Source organism: Elgaria multicarinata, chromosome 2 (assembly GCF_023053635.1).
Source record: "Elgaria multicarinata webbii isolate HBS135686 ecotype San Diego chromosome 2, rElgMul1.1.pri, whole genome shotgun sequence".
NCBI lineage: Eukaryota > Metazoa > Chordata > Lepidosauria > Squamata > Anguidae > Elgaria > Elgaria multicarinata.
This window is the reverse complement of record NC_086172.1, coordinates 38,373,205-38,396,645: the sequence shown is the minus strand read 5'-3', so window position 1 is coordinate 38,396,645 and position 23,441 is coordinate 38,373,205. Positions and strand designations below refer to the sequence as shown.

Below are 23,441 nucleotides of genomic sequence, written 5' to 3'. Positions count from 1 at the left end.
TTCATGCAACAGAAAGATAGCGGTTCAAAAAAGAAACCTAGGCAGGATCTACACTACAGTTTTATAACAGGATTGACAACCGCTGGAGCCCAGCACACAGTCCTTATACTGTTTGTTATATCCTGCTTGGTGTAGATATGCTGGACTAGATGGACCTTTGGGTTTTTAAAGAACACTGTTAAGTAGGTGTATACCCTATGGGTTCCTTTTATGCTTTCGCTAGTTTTAGAAACATAGCACAGCAAGAAATTAAGCTTTCCACAATGATATGCAAAGTACATTATTCATGTACTTGCAATTTCAGTCATTCATTACCCATGATGGTGTAATCAAATGATTGTATAGACGTTAGTAAATTCCTACTGTGCTATTCCATAATGATACTGTTACCAAACATTTTATAAAATATAATCGATCATGTTTTAGAAACAGAAAAGTTCTCATTTAAGAGTTCCACGTGAATTATTTTCCTCATTAATAAACCACTTGTTAGTTTTCTCTGTCATTTTATTACAAATGTGCTTTTAAAAAATACACATATATTTTATTCTTTACAGATTGCAAGTAAAGATGTTTTAGGGAAGTACCCTCAATGTCCCAATCAACACATGATGTGTCTTCAACATCTAGTTCATCTTTATAAAATGCAGGAAAAACCAGGGAAGGTGGACGGCCAGAACAATATATTCATTCAACAGAAGAGACAATAAATTCTATAAATATTTTAACTCCTGTACATTATTGCATTGGGGAGCCACAATCGTATGCAGCATCTTTATGTATTAAAGAAGATATATAATAAAAATATGCCTGCCCCTTGTCTCAACAATGAAGTTGACATATAAATGATAAAGCTCTTATTTGAAATGGTTGTTTAGCAACACTGAAGTGGGTTCAGGGGGTGGGGGGAGAAGATGAAATAGACAAAACCAAGGCCACAGCTAGACCTAAGGTTTATCCTGGGATCATCCAGGGTTCACCCCTGCCTGAGCACTGGATCCCCTGTGTGTCACCTAGATGAACAGGTTTGACCCCTGGACGATCCAGGGATAAACCTTAGGTCTAGCTATGGCCCCAAATAAATTAAATGAAATGAGTCATAAGCTTAACTATCTGATATATGGCTTTCTCATTCTTAAACTTTCTATATAAAATATTAAATTAAAGACATACATTACATTTTTTTTTAAAAAAAGAAAAGCTTCAAGGCTGCTCTGCTTCCAAACATTTCCACGACAACTAAAATGGTTCAAAATCAAATGAGAGATAAATCTTGAGTACTACACAAGATACACCAGTACTGAGGCCTAAAACAAGACACAGTCCCGAGCAATGGGGAGCACATTGGAAATAAGAAGTTGCAATCCATTATTGAGATGTCATCAGCAATCGTAGCACTTGTTTCATTTAGCTTTTGCTGCATGCCAGAATCTGTCCAGATGGTTTCCAGAGGCCTACGTACATCCACATGAGGGAGGAAGATCCTGGTTTTCAAGTCAGACAGGAAAAAAAATCCCACATTCCTTGTTTACAACGCAGGTCATAAGACCAGAAAAAAAACCAAAAAAACACCCGGATGTATGAACCTTTGATGTATTTTGTGCACAATTAAATTTCTCATAAACCATTGATTGAGTTCTTTATTTTTTAAAAAACAACAAAGATGAAATAGCAACAAGCCTCTGTTTTCTAGATTCCAATACCCATCAAGGAAGAGCTCTGCAATTGGTTTCGTGGGGAAGTAATCCAGCACGGAGCCTTAAAGACATAGTCAATGCCAATGCTTGCTCACTTCGTTTTGTCTTTCTTTCAAATGGCCATAGTGATGTGTTGTTGACTCAAAGAATCAGTAGGGTGCAAATAGGATCGAAGTCGGAGTCGCTCGGATTGGGCCGTGCCCTGCCCTCAGGAGAGCGGTGGGTATTGCGGGCGCCTGGAACAAAGCAGCGGAAGGACGTGGAGGAAGAGTCAAAGTCGTTGATACTGCTGCAGCGGCAGCGGCAAGAGGTGACGAAAGGAAAGCAGGCGCCAAGGGCTTAATCATCTCTTTCTGGAATGCGAGTTTTGCCTATGGGAAAGGAGAAACATGAAATGGCCATTTCCCCAAACTATGGGACTTAAAAAGAAAAAGAAAAACCTAACAAATTCCAAACAAATGTTTTTAATCCCCCCACCCTTTTACCCCAACCTTTCCTTTTTTCGATTTCTGCACAGGAAGCTATAAACAGCTACTTGATACTCACTATAGTACCACAGACCAGAGTGCAATTAGCTGTTTTGCATTAATGTTAACCTTCTACAGAAAGTCAATATGCCTGCACATTATAGGGATTCGATGAACTCACCCACTCGAACGTTAAAATGATTATTTCGTAAAGGGCAGTCATTGCCTGGCATGACTGGCATAATTTCTTAACTGAATTTTAGTTTTCACCTCTGTGCGTGTCGATCCAAGCCTACAGGTAGCTTCCCACATTCCAGGAGTGCTCCTGCTAGCCCCTACCATAGCTAAAATGACAATGCGGAAATGCGGGGAGGGTTAATGAGGAAGAAATGTATGCTGAGTAACCTGGAGCAAGCACCTATGGCAACTTTTGAGACAGTTAATGCACACACCCCCTCCTTGTGTGACACTTCTAGGGACAAGAGCAATCGCTGGAAGTCCTCCAGGGCCCTAAGAACAAAGTGTAAAGTTTGCACCCCCCAAACCTGAGGTTTCCTTGCAGATACAAAGGAGATTCTTCACTGGGGCCTTTGCTCAGGCATGCGCCTGCTAGGACTTTAGCTTTCCCACTGTGAAAGTAATAAGTTAAAAAAGCCTGAAGCATTTTAATTTTATTCTTCATAATTATGCAGGGATATTAGTCATTGGCTTGTTTGTTTGGAAAGGTCAACTGCAATGAGCTAAATTGAAAAGATATGTATGTTAGGGATTCTCGACTTGCAACGACATGGGTGCAATCTGGCGCCATTAAAGATAATTGCCATTGACTTAAATGGGGAGCCTGTTTTTGTAGAATGCGCAAAAGATAACCTCATTAAGAGGTGGGTATAAAACCCTCTAATACTACACCATGGACATGAGAAAAAGGGTCCAGGGAGGGATTCCATACTGCAAGATGAGGACCCAAATAAGGTGGGTCCTCTCAGATCCTTTCTGAAGCATCAGAGTAATTTTTATACTTGTCATTGGAATGGGCAAGAGGAAGGTAAAAGAAAATAATCAAAATAACTGGAATGGAGTCCATTCTACATGCCAAGCCTTCAAGTCTAAGGTTTACTTTAAAGTTTATACATTGCATGTTACCTGCAGTTCAGCTGTGACCATCAGCATAGCATGATTTTGTAAAGGGCTTGTTTAAAAATGCAAAAATATATTCTAGGCTGCTGACATGGGCTATTTCAGCCTTAAAAGGGATGGAGGGGCCTTTTAAAAGGAAAAACAACCACCACCACCTTTTCTACCACATACACTATCCAATCTGCTTCAGACTGTTTATTCCTCCTCTCCAACAGTGACTTGCACTCTGGTATCATTTCTCTTTGGACTGACAAATCCCCATATGTCACACACATAAAGTCCACTGCCGTTGGAGTCCCTCAATTGCTGCCCAAGGTACACCACACTCAGGCAATACTTACTGCTAGAATACTTGGACTACGCTGAAGCTTGTTATAAGGACTATATTTCGGCTTCGTTGGCTTCCCTGCGACTCTGTCTTTGTGTCTTCGGCTGGAAATGTGCTGGAAATTTTAAACAAAAGCTTCCATTTAAATGTTATCACTTGACTCTGTAATAGTTGTGCAATGAACATGCAAATGTGAGAACTTATTTCAAGTGAGAGCAAAATGAGTAGAGCTTTAGTGGGAAATTTAGTTTTGTGCAGTAAAACCACTCTAAAAGCCACTCAATCAGAAAACCCAAGCCCTATGATCAGAATTGTGAAAATCAGGTACATTTTCAAAATGTATTTAAGCCTATATTACTTTCTTTAAAAAGAACACCCTGCACATTCTAGGCTTTTTATTGGGAGACAATGAAATTAAAAGGATTGGATACATTGTGCATTAGGAGCGCAACAGATGTGAGGAGATAAGCGAGGGTACTACCCTTAAAGGCAGACTAATAAAAATAAACTAAGGGGGATAATGTCCTGGGGAGTGGTAATTAAATCGTTGCAATTGCTGGCAATCACTGTGTGGTAATCCAGGGAGGAAGAATTCTCATCTGCACCTTTAAGTGTTGGGGGGCAATTGTGGACTCAGAGGGTACCACGGCCAGCTACCCACCAAGCACTGGATAGTCACTCTGGGATGTGCACAGACTGCTGACATCTGCAACCATGCACTAATAGGTGTTTTACAGAAGTGGCTCTCAGCCATTAGCAAATTCTGTCTAAACATTTTCAGAGTTGTTCTTGAGCAGCCTTAAGATTGATATATCTGCCAGGTTATCCAAGCAAAACTTGAGATTCGGGATTCCAGATCTGCTACCAGATTTTGGCACAAGACAGTTGGGTTTTGTGCTACTACCACGTTGCAAGAATAGACATGAAGTGTTCAGTCCCCGGAGTTTGCTTTTGCCTAATTAAATGGAGCCTTTTAATGAACTTAACATGTGATCTGAAACAAAAGTCTCCATCATCTTCAAATTAAAGCAGCAGTTCCTGATGTGGTCAACATTACCTGCTTAAGTTGAATTTCCGAATTGACATGGACATCACAGATCTCACAATGAAATGTTTTGTTTTGCAATCCTGAGCCTGTAGTAGTGCCATGGGTCTTCAGCCTGGATCCAGGTCTAGGATAAGATTTGATTGGACCTGCACCGTTCCGTGCCTCAACCATTGTCTTGTGCTTGGAACCTGAGAAGCCATTTTGCAAAAGGATCAAAAGATGTTTCCCCCCCGCTTAAATGACAACCTCATCATTTCCAGCCATTACATAGTTTTCATTCCTTTTCTGGAATTTCTGTTACATGGGTAAATAATGGGGCAAGAGTTTAGCTTGCTCCTATCCTATAACCTGTATTGCAACAACCATTTACAAACACTTTACTATGAGCGTCCATTCACACAACTGTGAGATTGTTTGGGAACTACCTATCACTACTGGCACTCTCTCTCCACAGCCCTCTTTTACCACATCATCTGCAGCTCCAATCGCAGGGAACTTTCTGATCTTCCCCAAAAAGAGTCCCTCATTTCACCACTTTGGAATCCCCGTCAGAGGGTAGAAGAATTTTTGTTGCTGTTACACAATGCTTATCCAGGAAAAAGGGTTGTCCTCACTAAATTATTTGCCCTTGTTAGGAGAGCCATTTTTGCCATTTTCATCTCTTTTATTTAAGCACAGAGAGAAAGAAAAGTAATAGTGAATCATGTCGCCTCAATACTACAAATGAAAGTATGAGGGATCACTTAACATTTAATGCTGAGAGCATCATTAACGTGCCACGGAAAGCCCATGAAAAGCACACAAATAGCACTTCTGTTGTGGAGTGATAAGACGGAGAAAGCTTATTGTGCTAAAGACCTTACACTTCTGCTATGTTGATACATACATAATAGAGTTTCATGAGAAAACCTGAAACTAGGGGCCAAAACATTGCTCTAAATCTAGCAGCCATGTCTTCTTTTATTTTTTACTCTAGAGTAGGTGCAGGGCCCCAATCTGTCTCTTAAAAAAAAACCCCTCCCCTCTGCACTAGGTTCCCAATCCGGATCAGGGGCCCTGTGCCCACACTAGAGTAAAAATGAATGAATCCTGTAGTTGGTAACCACACATTTAAAGTTTTGGCCCTATGGGTAGAACTGCATGCTATGAGGCCAACTCTAGCCTTAGCTAGACCTAAGGTTTATCCCAGGATCGTCCCTGCCTGCTCCTGGGATATCCTGTGTGTCATTTACATGAACAGGGATGAACCCAGGACAATCTCAGGATAAACCTTAGGTCTAACTAAGGCCATGGAGATACCAATCCTGTGTTCACCTCATAGCTCTAATGTGTGGAATGGGGGCAGGTGCTCAACCTTTTCTCCCACCTGCTGAGTCTCCCTTGCTAACTTTCCATTCATCTATTCCCCCATTCTTCCACAGTTGGCTCTGTGATGGGAAATAGGCCTTATTGCGTGGGGAGAGGCCTGAGGGAGGAGTTGTGGGGGGAGAATTGGTAAGAGCAACCCAGCCCCTCCTACTTTCTGATTCTCCTCTGCAAATTCCCTTCATGCCCCTACATAATCCTTAGCCTACAAAACCATGTTTGGGAGCAATCAACTTTCTTTCTGTGGTTTTAACAACTTTCTGTTCCTGCCATTTCAAGCCCTGTACGCAGCCTTTCGTTGGTCAGAAAATAAGAAGTAAGTCTGAATGGGGAAAAAAAGTTTAGTCCCGTCATGAAGGGACATAGGGAACATATGGCTTTTTGTTGTTGCTTATTTTTAAAATAAATATAAAAATGCAAAAACACTTTGAGGTAAGAGATTCATAGGCACAATTATAGTTCTCTTGAGGAAACAAAAAGTGGATTTTAATAACATCTATATACTAAATGGTTTTTTTTTTTAAAAAAAAATATCCTGACACAAAACAGCAGCTATGATTTTATCAGCCACATAGAAGCAGAAAGGCGCTATGGTTCGGTTTATAAACTTCAAGTTACCTGGTTCATTCCACCCATTTAATACCATTCCTTTTTCAAAACCGTTCAGCTGCCCCAGTGAGCTTAATTTATAGAAGATTCAGAGATAAGAGAATCACAAATATGCCATAACCATTCAGGGATGTGCCTGAAAATTGCATCAGATCAAATCCTGAAGCATACATGGCCTCCATCACAAAGCCCTTCCCTATGGTGGTACTTGATGTCACTGTCGGCTCTGGGTTTTGAGGGCCCATGGACAAGACACACACAATGGGCCCCATCTTTCAGTGAGCCTACCTTTTTATTTATTTATTATTCTATTTATATCCTACCTTTTTTCCTCCAAGGAACTCAAGGTGGCATACATAATCCTCCTCCTCCTCTCCATTTTATCCTCACAACAACAACCCTGTGAGGTGGGTTGGGCTGAGAGTGTGTGGCTGGCCCAAAGTCACCCAGTGGGCTTCCATGGCCGCGTGGGGACTAGAACCCGGATCTCCCAACTCTCAGATTAACACTTTAGCCACTACACCACACTGGCTCCCACCTTCTCACAATTGTCACCAGCTGCTATTATTCCTCATCCTCTTTCTTACCATTGCTGCCACTTCCTGGCTTGGCAGGGAGAGAGTGCCAGGGAATAAGTAAGCAGTGTCATCTATTGCTGCTGCTTCTCACCACCACTGTTGAATGGGTCAGAGGGTGAGGCAGGTGCACAAACAGGTGGCAATGGGAAGAGAAGCAGCTCCAAGAGGGTCTTGACAGGGGCCCCTTGCTGGGCTGTGGGCCCTGCTCTTTGGCGTAGGTGTGACTTTTCAAACAAAGATGAATAGATGTCCCCATTCTTGCTCTTTGATTCACTACCACAAGATGTGGTGCTGGCTACCAATATGGATGGCTTTAAAAGGGGGTTGCATAAATTCCTGGAGGAGAAGGCTATCAACGGCTACTAGCGCTGATGGCCATGTGCTACCTCCAGTATCCGAGGCAGTAAGCCTTTGTGCACCAGTTACTGGGGAACATGGGTGAGAGGGTGCTGTTGCACCTGTCTCCTGCTTGTGGGTCCCTGTTCACACAGTGGTTGTTCGGCCACTATGTGAACAGAATGCTGCACTAGATGAACCCTTGGTCTGATCCAGCATGCCTCTTTTTTGGTTCTTATGTCTAAAAGCAAAATTCTTTCAAAACTACAGTTTTGCATTCAGTTATTTTTGGTAGATACTCACCAGTGTTATGCGCTTCTAGCTGTGAAAGGGAATTCACAGCCACTTTGCATAATGAACAGTAAAGCAGTTTTTTGGCTTTCTCCTCTTCTGATTCTGAAATGGCATTAGTAATTCCATTTGTGCTCTTCGAGGAAGTTGGGGCTGAGAGTGTTGCTGCTGTTGTGGCTCCTACTGCTGCTATTGTTCCAGACTCGGATATAAAGGGGACCACTTCAGCATCTGGAAGGTGACTAGAGTCATCAGCTTTCAGGTTTGCCCTTTCTTCTAAGAGAGATATTAAGAGAGAGAGAGGAGAGAAAGATAGATTTTAGGCTACCAGATTTCCTTTCATTCTGATGATACCATGAGGATCCACACCATCAATTACCTAGGTTATCTTTTGTGGCAATTTAAAATATGATCAATTACTAAATACCAGGATGAAGCAAATTAGAAGAGACTCTTTCGCCTGTGTTTCTGCTCAGGAAAATTGACTATGTTTACATATTTCGTATTAGTCAGAGTTTGATGGAACTCACAATTCACAGCAAGAACATGGAAAGTTCACAGAACACTCTAGGACCACCTATCCTTGCAGGATAATATCTCCAAGTAACCAATGCCAGTATTCTTCTTGCTCATGAATAGCAGCTCTTAAAATACTAAAGGCAGCTCTTTAATTCAACCAAAGTGAGTCACAGAGAGAAAGATTTGAAGGATATAGCAATATGAAAGTGGTATGAAAGCGCTATATGGAGGCAGGAGCTACACCACTGCTTTATAGCAGTATTGAAGTGAGCTGACAACTGTTGGGGCCCACTGACACATACCATATACCACTTTCATAGTGTTATATCCTGCTTGGTGTAGATGTGTCATGGGCCCCAATAGTTGTCAGTGCGCTTCAATACCACTATAAAGTAGTAGTGTAGAACTTGCCATCATCTGGTTGGATGGACCCCTCATCCTTACTGTATATGATTACATTTCAAAACGGGAAACGTTACCAAAATGACCGGTTCAGCATTAGTTCAAATGCTATATGTAGAAAACAAACCAGTTCACAGCAGGGGCTTAGATCATAAGATAAGTTGAGGAAGTTCATGGATAGAAAGTTTCTTGCGCCCCCTGAAAACTCTCTCTGGAGGGTGGAGGGCCTTCCTGAACAATGTGGAATGGGGCCTGGGAGGGCTGCTGGGGGAGGGGGAAATTGCGCCAAATGGTTTGCCCCCTGCACCCCCATTGTTCAGAAAGGCCCTTCAACCCTCTGGAGAGGCGTTTTGCGGGGGTGGGTAGGTGAGTAAAGGTAGGAGAAAGGACAAGAAACTTTCCTTCCATGATCCTTCTAAAGTTAACTTAACTTAGTATCTAAGGTACTGGTACCCTAATTCCAAACTTTCCAAGAATAACGTTTAAGATTAACACTGGTTTAGCTGAAAATATGCAATTCTTGTTTCAAGATTATTATTTTTAAAAAATATGTCTTTTAGAAAGGAGATTAAGGTGTCAAGACCTGGGGTCTGAAGCCTCAACATCAACCCAATGAAGTCTCTGAGCTCAATGAGATAACTGGCCACCCCACTCCAGGAAGGACCCTTGGGAACTCTGGATCCAAGGACTTGGCCCACCCATCAACCTCGCTCTCCAAGAATGGCTCTCCCAAAGCCTCTTAGATTCTCTGGTTGCATAGGAGCATAAAGCTATAGAAATGAACACGGGCCCTTTAAGGATACAGTGAGTACCCATTGGGAGGTGTATCTTCTGAGGGATCTGAGCTGACTAGACTACTCAGGCCCTCAGCTGCTGCTAGTCCCTTGCTGGATCAACAGCTCCATCCATGAAGAGCTACTGCCCAGCTTAGCAGGGCCTACAGAGCTCCGTCCAAGGTGCTATTAGTCTGTGACTTGATGTGCTCTTGTTTTCCCGCATACCTGCTGATGGAACGTGACCCTTGCTTTGTCAGTAGTATTATTTAACCAGAGCCTACTCAAGTGCCCACCTGATTGAATGGCCACCCCCCACCCCAGTCAGGAAATAGACAAATCCATGGAAGATAAGGATACTATTCATTATGACTGTATGCCACCTCCATGACCAGAGCATGCCTTGGTTGGTGGGAATAACAGAAGGAAAGGGCCTCATGTCCTACTGGTGGGCTTCCCAGAGGCATCTACTTGATTGCTGGCAACATTGTTTAGTCAATTTTTCTGGACTCGATAGGCCTTTGGTTTGATCGTACTCAGCTCATCTTATGATCCTATAACCTGTGGACATCGGTATCCAAGCACCTTACACTATATTATATCACAGAAATATAATATAGCTCCTCTATTAATTTTAGAACATAAAACAAGGAAGAGTTTAATAAAATGAATTAAGGTTAAAAAAAATACTAAAAAGCATTTTGAAGTATATGACGCAGGACTGCAGATAACAACTACCATGGCCACTTTCATTTATATGATTCATTGGGGAAAGTTCCTTGGAATACATTGAACAACCTATAAATGTGTAAATTGATGCTAACGGAAATAATATTAGATCACTGTCAACTTAGCTTTAGCTTAGCTGAACTGACAGCTACCACATGCAAATGAATACTGTGGTTCTCTAGGGTGTTACTTTCCCACAAATGCAGGAACTTTGAATATTGTAGAACAAGCAAATAAAGCAGGTATTGATGGGACATATAAAATGGTGTACAAAAGCTCTGATCTCCAGAAGGTAAGGTAACATAGGCTGGGGGATAGTTTCCCCACACCTTTCTTTATTTCAGCATCCTAACTTAGGGGGAAATGTTGTTGCTATTGTTAAACAATTTCAGTCAGAATTCCTTGCTGATCTACTGCAAATTATTCAGAGATCTACCTGTACATCATGTTCGACCTTCTACCCACCGCAGCATCACAATGTTAGTGTCATGTGAACCAGGAAGTGTCCAGTTCAAGTACCCTTCTGCCCATGGCTGGCTTAGGCAAGTTGCTATCCTCTTCTCTTACTTTTAAGGGATGTTCTAAAAATTATTGAGAGGTCTACATTTTACGAACATTCTACCATGCCACATAACAACAACAACAACTTCTTCTTCTTCTTCTTCTTCTCTTCCTCCTCCTGATTAAACTCCACAAAACCATACAAGATTAAATATCCCACTCTCACTGATCACTCTCAAATCAGAACAACCACCTACCCACTAGAGAACATCTGCAGTGAGGTTTTCTTTCCCCCCTATAACTGAAAGATGAACTGAGACCACCTTTTCTCGACATCTCAGTTAGTACCTGGCTGCAGGTAAGACTTGTGGCTCCATGAACCACCAATGGAAAGGGCATATACACAGGTACCTAAATTACCATCCCCAAAAGAATTTTCACATGCTTTCACTTCACTTAGAACTTCAGCATATTTCTTGGTTACCTTCACCTCCATCTTCCTCCCCTTCTGTTTCCTGTCTTTGTGTCAAATTTTAGATGGAGAGCTCCACAGAGCAGGGATCGCTCTATTGGCATGTTATTCACACCGATGACAATAAAAAAAATAGTTCTTTTTCATTAATATTATTTTAAAAGCAGAGCTACACAACAAGTGTAACCAACTGACAGCAAACTTCCATGGCATGGATAAGCTGTTATCATGTTGTCAGATACAGAGCTTTCGAAAGCAATCATGGCACCTCGAACAAAGAAGTGAACATGATCACACACACCTCCATACACTTTAGAACACTCATGTAAAGAAAAGACTGAAGTACTACTTCTATCGTTCAAAATCATGGCTGTGAGGAGACAGAAGGGGTAAGAAATCCACATAGCGTCCCATATTTACCTACGCATGACAACATTTTAACAATATGATTGCTTATCTTTTCGATAGCATAATTCAGAATAAAACAGTTGGTGTGGTGACGAGGCAAGCTGTCCCCAGTTTTGTTTTTGCTAGGTTGGCGTCTGGGCCATGTAAAAGCTTCACATGACACAGTGGTTAAAAGAAGCACATTCACTCAGAGGCCCCCGTTCAGACTGTTAGAAATATTACGTTAAGCATAGTCTGATTCTAGACATTCTAACAGTATAAGGTAGGAGGGGGTTTTCTTCTCTGTTCCGTTGCAGTTGAAAAAGGCAATTAACCACTCTTCTTGTTGTTGTGTGTTGTCTATATAAAGGAAAGGACAGACTGTGTTTTGTAGTCTCTCGTTATTTGTTGTTACTACTTTCTTCAAACTCAACATAAAGAAACACTTTAATATATATATATATATATATATATATATATATATATATATATCCATCCTCTGGTCAAGTATATTCCTTTGCTGCTATCTTTTTATATGCCACATATAACTCATAACAGAGTTATATACAGAGAGTTTCTAATACTGACAAGACGCTAAACCATGCTGCTTAACCACAATGCATTTCCATTAACCATTTTGTTGTTAGGCAGCATGGTTTGGCGTCTTGTCTGAACGGGGCCAGACACTCGTGTCACCCTGGGCCACTGATCTGAGCTGTGTGCCAGCAGTGGTTGCACTTCATCGTCACTACCTCCTCTGAAAGTACTGCAAGTAATAGGATCATTGGTTTTTCAAACCTTACAAATGAGCTATAGATTTCTAAAGTATATATAGAAACCATCGACTGGCATATCTTTCTCAAGAGTGCACAATATTCTCCCTTTATTCTTCTATCAGAATTTGAACAAGCTGTTATAGAAAGCTTTGGCAAGACTGGGAATCGTAACCTTGCTGCTACCAACAGCATTATAGAGAAGGCAAGGCAGTCTGATTATAAACGCTTTGGTCAGAAACGGTTGGGGAAAACATTTTGTGTCCTCTGGTAAAGTAAGTCTAGAAAGTCGGACACTGCATTTCTACTCGTTATACAAACATCGGTCGAAAAGTGTGTTTTTAAATTCTTGCAATGGACTACTTCAAATAATAAATCTGTTTTTGCCTGAAGTATGAGGGAAAGGGTGAAAATGTTGACTCCTTTCCCATTCTTAATAAAAGCCCCTGTGTTGAATTCTTGAGGGGAAAAAAGGCCTCTACTGATGTATAGCTTTGGGCAGAGTATGACAAGGGATATCTCTTATGTTGTTGGTCTCTGTGATCTGAACTAGTTTTCATGCATTTATTAATAGTTTAATTGCTCACACTGATTCAGCAGGTGAAGCTTTATTTAACTGAGGGCAAGTTAATCTCTAATTTCTATTTACAGGAATGTTGCAAAAATAATTAAATCCCCAGAAAGAGTTAGTTGCATTGTTTTCCCTGTAATGCAGAATTCTTTTAAAATGTCTGCATTAAAACATGTTCTCCTCACTCTCTCTTACATTTTGGGAGTGATGTGATTTCAGCTTTCCCACTGGCGTGTATTCCATGTCGGTTCAGTAATACAGGAATGTAGAAAATGAGGCCATGGTTGGGTGGAATGATACAGGAAAAAACATGTGGCATGACCATCAGTGGCTAGATTGGATGGTGTTCAGTTGATTCTTTCTGTGTGACACCCCCCCCTCCACATATATTCCACCTTTTCACATTCCAGAGTGGTAGACGATAGAAACACAGGAGAAAAGCAACCATAAAGTGAGATTCCACTTTATCCAGGGAACCTAAAAGATAAATTGGGGAAAATTTTAATAGAGAGGGATATAATTAAGCTAAAAAATTGGTTGATGAACACTCGAGAAGAATTAGACTCTTGTTCATGCATTGGTTATTTCTCGGTTGGACTACTGCAACCTTCTTCTCACTGGCCTTCCTTCTTCTCACATCAGTCTGTTGGTTTCTGTTCATCACTCTGCTGCTAAGATCATCTTCTTGGCTCGCCGCTCTGACCATGTAACTCCACTTCTGAAATCTCTTCATTGGCTTCCAATTCAATTCAGAATCCAATATAAACTTCTCCTGTTGACCTACAAAGCTTTACACTGTCTAGCTCCTTCCTATCTCTCCTCTCTCATCTCACACTATTGCCCCGCTCGTGCTCTTCGCTCCTCTGATGCCATGTTTCTCGCCTACCCAAGGGTCTCTACTTCCCTTACTCGGCTTCGTCCATTTTCTTCTGCTGCCCCTTATGCCTGGAACACTCTCCCAGAACATTTGAGAACTACAAGTTCAACCGCAGCTTTTAAAGCTCAGCTAAAAACTTTTCTTTTTCCTAAAGCTTTTAAAACTTGATTTTGTTCTGACTTTATACTGTTAGTTTTACCCTACCCAGTGCCTGTTTACCCTACCCTGTGCCTGTTTGCTTTCTCTTCCCCTCCTTATTGTTTTATCATGGTTTTATTAGAATGTAAGCCTATGCGGCAGGGTCTCGCTATTTACTGTTTTACTATGTACAGCACCATGTACATTGATGGTGCTATATAAATAAATAATAATAATAAATAATAATAATACTTTATCGTGGTTAAATTATTATCAATTAGAACAGTGGACGAAGAAATGGTTAAAGGACAACGGAGAGTGTAGAGGAATGACGAAATTTGAGGAATTGATTTTAAGGAGAGAGGTTGAGAAGGGAGAAAATAAAATGATAAAAGGTTTAACAAGTGAAATATATAGAATATTGGTTGGGAAGGGGGAGACAGAAAATATGGGTAAGATGGTGTGGGAAATGGATCTGAAGGTACAAATAGGGCAACAGGGTTGGGAGGGAATATGGACACAAAGAGTGTTGAGAAACATGTCAGTGAGAATAAAAGAGAATTATTATAAGATTATATGGAGGTGGTGTCTAACCCCGGTGAGATTAAATTAAATGAACAAGCTGAACTCAGCAAATTGCTGGAGGGGATGTCAAAAAAAGGAACATATTTACATAAGTGGTGGGAATGTGAATTTGTTCAAAAATTGTGGAAAATGGTGTTTAAAGAGATAAAAGACATTGTTGGAATGGAGATTGAAGAGACACCTATGGTGGCATTGCTATCACTATATGGAGAATTAAAGTGTAACAAAGAAACAAAAGAACTGATAACGAATTTGCTGACGGCAGCAAGGTTGATCATATCTAGGAACTGGAAGGTACAAGGAGATTATCATGTCGAAGATTGGTATAAAGAGATTTGGGATATTGCTATAAATGATAAATTGACATGTAATATAAAAGTAAGAAGAGGGATAACAAAAATGAATGATTTTGAGGGAATTTGGAATCAGTTCCTGGAATATGCATTATCTAAGAAGAGTGGAAAACCACCTCCAGAAGAAACAATGAGATTTTGGAAACAAGAATAGATCCCGGGGTGAGGGGGGGTGCACTTTATGTTATGGGATGATGTCAAAATATTAAATTAGAAATGTTATAAGGTTATTCAATTTTATGTATTATGATTTTAATTTGTAAAAAAAAAAAATGTGTGTGTGTTTATTACTGTATTGATGTATGTTTAAGTTTAATAAAAAAAAATTTTTTAAAAAAAGTGAGATTCCAGTCACCACACAGGGGGAAATCGCGTTTGCTTATCATCGCTTCTCTGACCGCACGTTTGTCCCTCATTACTTCTTCTTTTGAAAGAGGAAGTAAACAACGTGCACGTGGCCCATTCAGTGGGCCATTTTGACCCTGCTGCTTCTCCTGCATGCAGCAGGAGATAGTGGTAACTTCAATAATTAAAAATAAGTCGGACTTACTGGGTGGTTTTTTTTGTGGTGCAAAGAAGGCTAGAAGGGGTGGGAGGCGAGTGGGAGGCAGACAATGTCTTGAGAGGGACCAGCAGAAATCTGTGAGTGCCCAGTAATGAGCACTCAAGAAAACGCTCATCTGATGGAGCTCTGAATCTGAGGCCTTCCTGAAACAGAGTTAGGTATTTTTATTTCAGTTAGGTTTTGGTGGCTAGGAAAAGAGTGGGATGACGGTGGTTTTATCATTGGGGGTTTGGTGACTTTTATGTCTTTTTATTCACCACAAAACTTTGGGATGGGGATGGGCTGTTGAACAAATCAAATAAATAATTACATACAGAGAGTGAAAATACATTTAATATGCAGGAACAATTTTGAGGTTTAGGTAACAAGTTTGGAGTTGACATTTTAGATCCCTGACATATCTGAAACAAAATTTAAATTGACACTTCCTTTTTCTATCTGTTCAAAGTGCATTTCTTTCTCCCAAAATATTTCATAAAATATGGATACCGAATTCTTTGGAAGAAATATTCAATTAGCCAACAGCCATACAGACTGGCATGTGGACCAACTGCTTTGAATAGTAAAGGAAGAAACTGTTGTAGAAGAACAAAACTCAGGAAATCTCCAATGAGGAGAAAATATTGGATCCCCAGCCCCCCCACCCCAGCAGAAGTTTTTGAAGGTTCAGTATCATGCATTTGAAAAATTAATTATATTTTTATGAAGGGAGGATTAATAATATATATCATATGGAGCACAAGGAATTAGACAGCAGAAAGAGAGTAATTAAAAAGTTGTTAGAGGTCACATTTCTTATTGCAACTGCAAACGCTTCCTGCCCTAAATTTCACTGTCATTAAAAAAGAAAAAGAAACACACACACACACACACACACACACACAAAGGCACCACATTACTCCTTGACATTCATTAAAACAAAGTTAGGCAGATTTGATAAGGAGTTCTAAAACAATTCTTTTCTGCTTTACTACCCCATTTTCTGAATAATGAGAAACTAATGGGTGTCACTCAGAGTACCAACTTCCTAAGCGGTTGTGCAGTCTATTGAGAAATGAAGCTTTAAAGCAATACGGGACGGTGCAGAAATAGAATAACCCTGTAAGACCTGCATGTAAATCAGCTTGGAGTAGAACATCTCTTAACTCTTTCGATGCGATGTACTTCCATTCATAGTAAAACGCCACTTCTAAACTAACACAGTTTATGCAAGTCAGCTCTGAAACTGACATGAATGGTGCAATTTAGGCACATTTTCACCTCCCCCCCTTCCCACACACATTTTTAAAAGTAGGGAAAATACTTATATTCTGAGAGCGCTTCAGTCAGAGCTTACATTAAACAACAAAACTTGTGCAAGGGTAGGGGGACCTAGGAAGTAGGATCACCCAGGTAGGATTCAAGGGAAATTCAAACATCAACTCTTGGACATATTAAAGGTTAAAATGCAAAGCAAGCACTGGGCTGTTACAGGGTGAATGCTAGCGTAATTAGATTACGCTAGCACAATGTCATTTGCGCTAGCATTGAGACAGCATTGGATACTACCCACTATATTTTAAGAGCATTTATTTATTTAGAAATATAATGCCCCACCCTTCTAGTGTTCTCATACTACTTAGAATAGCTAACAACAACGAAAGCACAGCATCCACGTAAAAAGGCAATATAAAACCAACCAATGGGGACAGAAGATAAAAGTACCAAAGCAGGATTCACCAGTTGCTTTGGTTACATTGTATATCTCATAACAGATGTTCCTGAGAAATGTGATCTTAAACATGGGGGAATGATCAAAGCAGTTTACCAAAGACAAAACTTAATAATCATCATCTTCTTAAGGTGTATTCTCCTATTGGAGGTTAGCTATCATTACAGCTACTTTTGTTTAGATGCTTCTGCTCTAAATAATTGCATAGGAGTACAGCTATACCAGTCGCATTCAAAGGTTGTGGATAGTGGAGTGGCCATCAGATATGTGCTGTAGTGATGGCTGCAAATTTGGATGGCTTTAAAAGGGGGTCAGACAAATTCCTGGAATGGCTACTAGTCCTGATGCCTCTATGCTACCTCCAGTATCAGAGGAAGTAAGCCTACGTACACCAGTTGCTGGGGAACATGGGTGGGAGGGTGCTCTTGCACTCATGTACTGCTTGTAGGTTCCTGGTTGACAGCAGGTTGGCCACTGTGTGAACAGAGTACTGTACTACTAGATGGATCCTTGGTCTGATCCAGGATGGGTCTTATTATATTCCAGGGAATCCCGTCACACTAACTAACACTACTGGCATTGTGCTAGAGGTCCCTTACACTAGTGCAACACAATTTACATTATCATTATTGCCCAATTGGATACTGCCAAAATTTGTACACAGAAAGCACTGTGTAGAAATTAGAAATTAGTGTGCTGTGTGTATGTAATTATGCAGGACAATCACATGTGTGTGCTTTTTGCTGAGGATATTCATGATGTACATGTGTTGGTAAGTTGTGGTCAATCACCTCTTCCACAACTAATTTGAGCAGGTGGGAGAGAAATCCTCCCCCTTCCCCAAATTAGAACTCTTTTCTTGATAATGAATGTAAAAGCAAGGCCCACCAAATCTCCTAATGATAAATACAAATTCTTAATAAATTAGCATGACCTTCTACATCAGCAGTGTCTAAGGAATTAATCTGAAACTGGGGAAAAACACATGGTAGAGTCCTAGAAAATGAACTGTTAGGACTAAATGCTGAAATTTCACAACTAAGCTCATGTTGACACCAGTGGGAACAGATCATATACTGAGTGGCTCAAAGGGAGCAAGAGGCCCTACATTTATATTCTGAGATGCATCTCTAGATCTCTTTTATGTGGTTCAAAACACGCGCATCTGTTTTCCTATCCTTTTTATCACAAGGGAAAATGTGGAATTCAGATTTGCGGCCTCTTCATTTTGAAGGATATTTGTTTTGATTCAGAAGGTGTGATCAAAGGACCCCTATTTTTACTTGATAAATAAACAGATACATTTCACTTTCACACTGTTTGAATAGCTGGGACACTCATTTTGTTTAGTAGTTCATGAAGCCAAGTGTCTCAAATATTTAATGCAGCCTATTCTGCATTTAGAGGACTTGTAAAAGAGTGTGTGTGTGTGCGCGCACACACATGTGCATTTCTCCTCCACAATATCCTAAAGCATGGGGCTTAAAATTCACATACCATTACCTTCACCTGGTCAAGACTGGTTTGGTGGGGTATAAGCTAAACTTAGGTCGTTTCTACACCTGCCTTTTTTCTAGGGATCGTCCCGGGATCATCCCTGTGCATGCAAATGACACACAGGGGATCCCAGGAGCAGGCAGGGACGATCTCTCCATTTTCCTGCGATAATCCTTAGGTGTAGAAAGCGCCTTAAATGATTAATTCTTGCACTTATCACTTCTGCTTCCCATCACCAGCCTCCAGAACCTTTTGCCTCTTTTCACCAAGAGCTCTCTTACTGGCCTGGCAGTCATTAATTCTCCCTCTCTTCTTCACCCTCTAGACCCCTGTTTTCCACTCCAAGTAAGGAAAACCTTCATGATGTCAACCTTATCTGCCTGCCTTCCCTCCTTTCTCTTGCAAGTTTATATTCAACAATTACATATATAAAGGCAGGCATTAATTTGGAATATGTGCATCACCAAGTGCCTTTAATCAACAAGCTTTCCAAACCTCAGTTTCCTAAAAGGCGATTAGACATATTCATGAGGATAGGTCTACCAGCAGCTGTTAAGCATGGCAGACCTCTTTCTTCAGAGGCAGAATGTCACTGAACATCAGATGCTTTGTGGCAACAGCATGGGAGCCATTGTGGTGCAGTAATCAGAGTGTTGTAATGCAACAGGGGAGTCCCAGGTTCTAGTTCCCACTTGGCCATGAATCTCACTGGGTGGGTGACCCTATGAAAAGGAGGACAGGGCTCCTGTATCTTTAACAGTTGTATTGAAAAGGGAATTTCAGCAGGTGTCATTTGTATGCATACAGCACCTGGTGAAATTCCCTCTTCATCACAACAGTTAAAGCTGCAGGTGTCTTGCCCTCTTTTAAATCTGGTCACTTTAGTATAGCTCCTGCAGCTTTAACTGATGTGATGAAGAGAAAATTTCACCAGGTTCTCCATATATACAAATGACACTTGCTGAAATTCCCTTTTCAATACAACTGTTAAAGATACAGGAGCCCTGTCCTCCTTTTCATATGGTCACCCTACTTTAGGCCAGACACTCATTCTCAACCTAACCTGCCTCACACGGTTGTTGTGAGAATAAAATGGAGAGGAGGATCATGGGCTCCTTGGAGGAAGAGAGGGGGATAGAAATATAACAAATTCATCAATAAATTCTTGCCTTGCATACCAGCTTTTGTGGTCATTGTAGGGAAAGGGATGTTAGACTAAATGGTAGAGAGGGGCGAAAAAGAAATTGGTCCAATTTTTGATAAGAACTTATCAAAAGCCACCAATTTCTACATAAATAGGGACAGAAAGAATTTGAGATTTTTTTTAAAAAAAATGAATGTGGGAGAATGCAAAACTGACAGGTTTATCCAACCAAGGCACAGAACTGAGAGTGTTTAGCTTTTAAAACAAATTGACAAAGATGATGATATATGGCTATAGTATATTTGAGGGGCTGGCTTGTTAAACGTGATGTTATAGTCAGGTTGCTAAGAGAACTAGGTTCAAACCCCCACTCAACTATAGAGTTCACTGGATGACCTTGAGCCTGTCACATCACTTGGCCTAATCTACCTCACAGGGTTGTTGTGGGGATATATATTGGGTGGTTAGGGGGGGGCACAGTATGCAGAACCTTGAACTCCTTGGAGGAAAAGTGGGATATCAATATATAAACATCATGTTTATGCTCGAAATAAGAATCATAAAGTTCTGCACTGTAAATCCTGTCTTTTTTGGAATCTAAATCCATAAGCCTTAGTGCTTTGTTTCGGGGTTGTTGTTTTTCCAATTTAAAACTTGGATTAAATGGTTCCTCTACCTTTTCATAGGTTTTAAAATGTATATGTTTTAAATTTTGTAAGGCCGCCTTGAAACCCAATATTGGGCAAAAGGTAGGATACAAATAAATATAATAATAATAACAACAACAATAACAACAACAATACCTTTTAGTAGTATTGACTACTGAAGGAAACATCAATCTTTTATTACCAAGTATTTTTTTAACACTGTAATTGACAGGTAGCATGCAGTTAGAATCTCACGCAAAGCAAGAAGGAGAAGCAAAGAACGTATAGAATGAAGATTTCATTGACCTGATTTGTCAGAGATGCTGGCCGGGACTGGCGTAGCAGAGCCGTTCGCATTAGCCTTTGCGCTGTCCTTGGAAGCACCAGCTTTTGGTCTACTTTTCGTTGCTTCTAGTGCTTTGACCTTCTTGGCATGTTTACTTCCTTTGTAGTGGGCCTCGGCCTGGCTCTACAAAGGAGAACAAATCAGGCTCATCATTCGTACTTCGTATCACTGAATGAATGATAATGTCGAAATAAAAAATTATACAACTTTCAATAATAGGCACCACAGTTCTTTGCCTGACACGATTATATCGCAGTTCATTACTGATCTTGCTTTTATACATTCGGAAGATAAATATCGGACTTAGAGGTTTTAATGTAGAACATATATTTTTATGACTTACAATAAGAGGATCAGCCTAGTTTCTTAGTAGGACTCTACTTAAAGTTTTAAATGTGAAATTTATATTGATGGTTAAGGCCCAATCCTATGCAGAGTTAGGAATACCAAACCTCATTGAAGTCAATGGGTTTAAGTTCATCTAACTTCATAAGACTGCAACCAATTATTTTTTGAAATCTGAGTATGGTTCATAATAGGTCATTCTTCTTGAATGGCACAAAATAATTATCAGCTGCCATGAAGTTTTAAAGAACGTTTTCCAAAATCCTTATTTTTCAAATGATAGTAAGTGCTGGAAATACTGTAAATTCAAATTCAAATTTAAAAGGCGTGGTTTCTTCACAACACTAAAGATTATGTTAGGAATAATGCTCACTTCAAGGTTAGAACCTGTCAGAGAATGTTTATGAGGCTGTAATCCTATACCTGCTTTCCTTGTAGTAAACGCTAATCAACTCAATGGGAGTAAGTTAAATCCTATACACATCTGTTCAGAAGTACATTCCATTGAGTTCAATGGAGCTTATTTCCAGGTATGTGTGTATAGGATCAAAGCTTAAATCTGACAAAATTAGGCACTTCACGCTGCAGTCCTATATAACCTACTTGGGAGTAAGCCCCATTGGAATTTATACACTAAATGGAATTTACTTTTGAGTAGATAAAATTAGAATTGTGCAGTAAATTAAATATGTAATTGCAATTCTGTGCATATCTGCTCAGATGCAAGTTCCATTGCAAACCTAGACCCACTTTCCTGGGAGTAACCCCCATTGTAATCAATGGGACCTACTTCTGAGTAGCACTGGAAATCTGCCAAAATCAGGCATTTGGAGGAAGTTCCATTCAACTCAATTGTACTTAATTCAAAGTAGACATGTATAAGGTTGCACTGTAATTTAAATACATGAGTTACTTACTTCTCAGATATTTTTTGAAAGACAGGCAACTCTAGCAGGGGTGGTTCTTGCACATTTCTTTGTCATCTGCCACCATCCCTGAACATTTGCATTGCCTTGCTAAGGTCACCTCTGCTCATTTCAGTTTCTACTCATGCATATTTAGGGTGACCATATGGAAAGGAGGACAAGGCTCCTGTATCTTTAACACTTGTGATAAAAAGGGAATTTCAGCAGGGGTCATTTGTCTGCATGTAGCACCTGGTAGAATTCCCTCTTCATCACAACAGTTGAAGCTGCAGGAACTATACTAGAGTGACCAGATACAAAAGCGGGCAGGGCTCCTGCAGCTCTAACTGTTGTGATGAAGAGGAAATTTCCCCAGGTTCTCCATATATACAAATGGCACCTGCTGAAACTTCCTTTTCAATACAACTGTTAAAGATACAGAAACCCTTGTCCTCCTTTTCATATGGTCACACTAGCATTATAGGCATCAGTATGGATGCCTGATGCAATTTTTTATCACCTAGAATGGCATGGAAAGAATGGGTGCGGAAGCCAGCTGTCTCAATATTTAGGTATCTATGAATGCAGTAGAGCGTATTATCTAGTACTACGGCATTATTCTAACAAACTTTTTCCTGAAATAATTTTGGATTGAGGGGAAAGATCTGAATATATCCATATCTATCTGATGTTTTTAAGTTGAAATTTAAATCTCATCATTTTGCAACATCTTTTAAATAATAGAACATGTGTGTGCCTGTGCCTTTATTGAAGTGTGTATATTAACTATTTAAGTTAATATCGTAAGTGTAATTCAAACTAACACACAGGACATCCCATCCCTAAGCATATTAATTGGGAATAAATCCCATTCATTTCAACAGAACTTGCTCCCACCTAAGATGCTTACCATTGGGGTGCACAAGAAAGCATGCTTCTCATAAATGGCCACAACTTGGTGCCGCACATATAGAAATACAATGCAAGAGACATTTCTTGCATCGTAGAGGGGCCATACGTAAAGGATGTCAGAGCTCATGTATCTTTAACAGTTGTACAGAAAAGGGAATTTCAGCAGGTGTCGCTTGTATGCATGCAGCACCTGGTGAAATACTCTCTTCATCACAACAGTTAATGCTGCAGGAGCCCTGCCCTCTTGACCAGATACAAAAGAGGGCAGGGCTCCTGCAGCTTTAACTGTTGTGATGAAGAGGGAATTTCATCAGGTGCTGCATGCATAGAAATAACACCTGCTGAAACTTCCTTTTCTACGCAACTGTTAAAGATACAGGGGCCCTGTCCTCCTTTCCATATGGTCACCCTCTTATCAGGCAGTGTACTGTTG

At 40.3% G+C, this 23,441-nt stretch overlaps 1 protein-coding gene across 4 annotated transcripts in view; it reads right to left on the bottom strand.

Annotated features, from left to right (window-relative positions):
- Window positions 1-511: 511 nt before the first annotated feature.
- The window catches only part of ZNF385B (zinc finger protein 385B), a 212,454-nt gene continuing 189,524 nt past the window's right edge, over window positions 512-23,441 (bottom strand). For 3 of the 4 annotated variants that reach the window (XM_063116303.1, XM_063116306.1, XM_063116305.1), the window contains 5 exons: window positions 20,807-20,969; window positions 7,869-8,132; window positions 4,687-4,865; window positions 3,643-3,744; window positions 512-2,068 (listed from right to left, as the gene is read on the bottom strand). In XM_063116303.1, the coding sequence (XP_062972373.1) occupies window positions 1,847-2,068; window positions 3,643-3,744; window positions 4,687-4,865; window positions 7,869-8,132; window positions 20,807-20,969 (930 nt within the window). In that variant the 3' untranslated portion in view covers window positions 512-1,846. The remainder of the gene's footprint in view (window positions 2,069-3,642; window positions 3,745-4,686; window positions 4,866-7,868; window positions 8,133-20,806; window positions 20,970-23,441) is intronic. The other variant, XM_063116304.1, reaches the window with a different exon arrangement.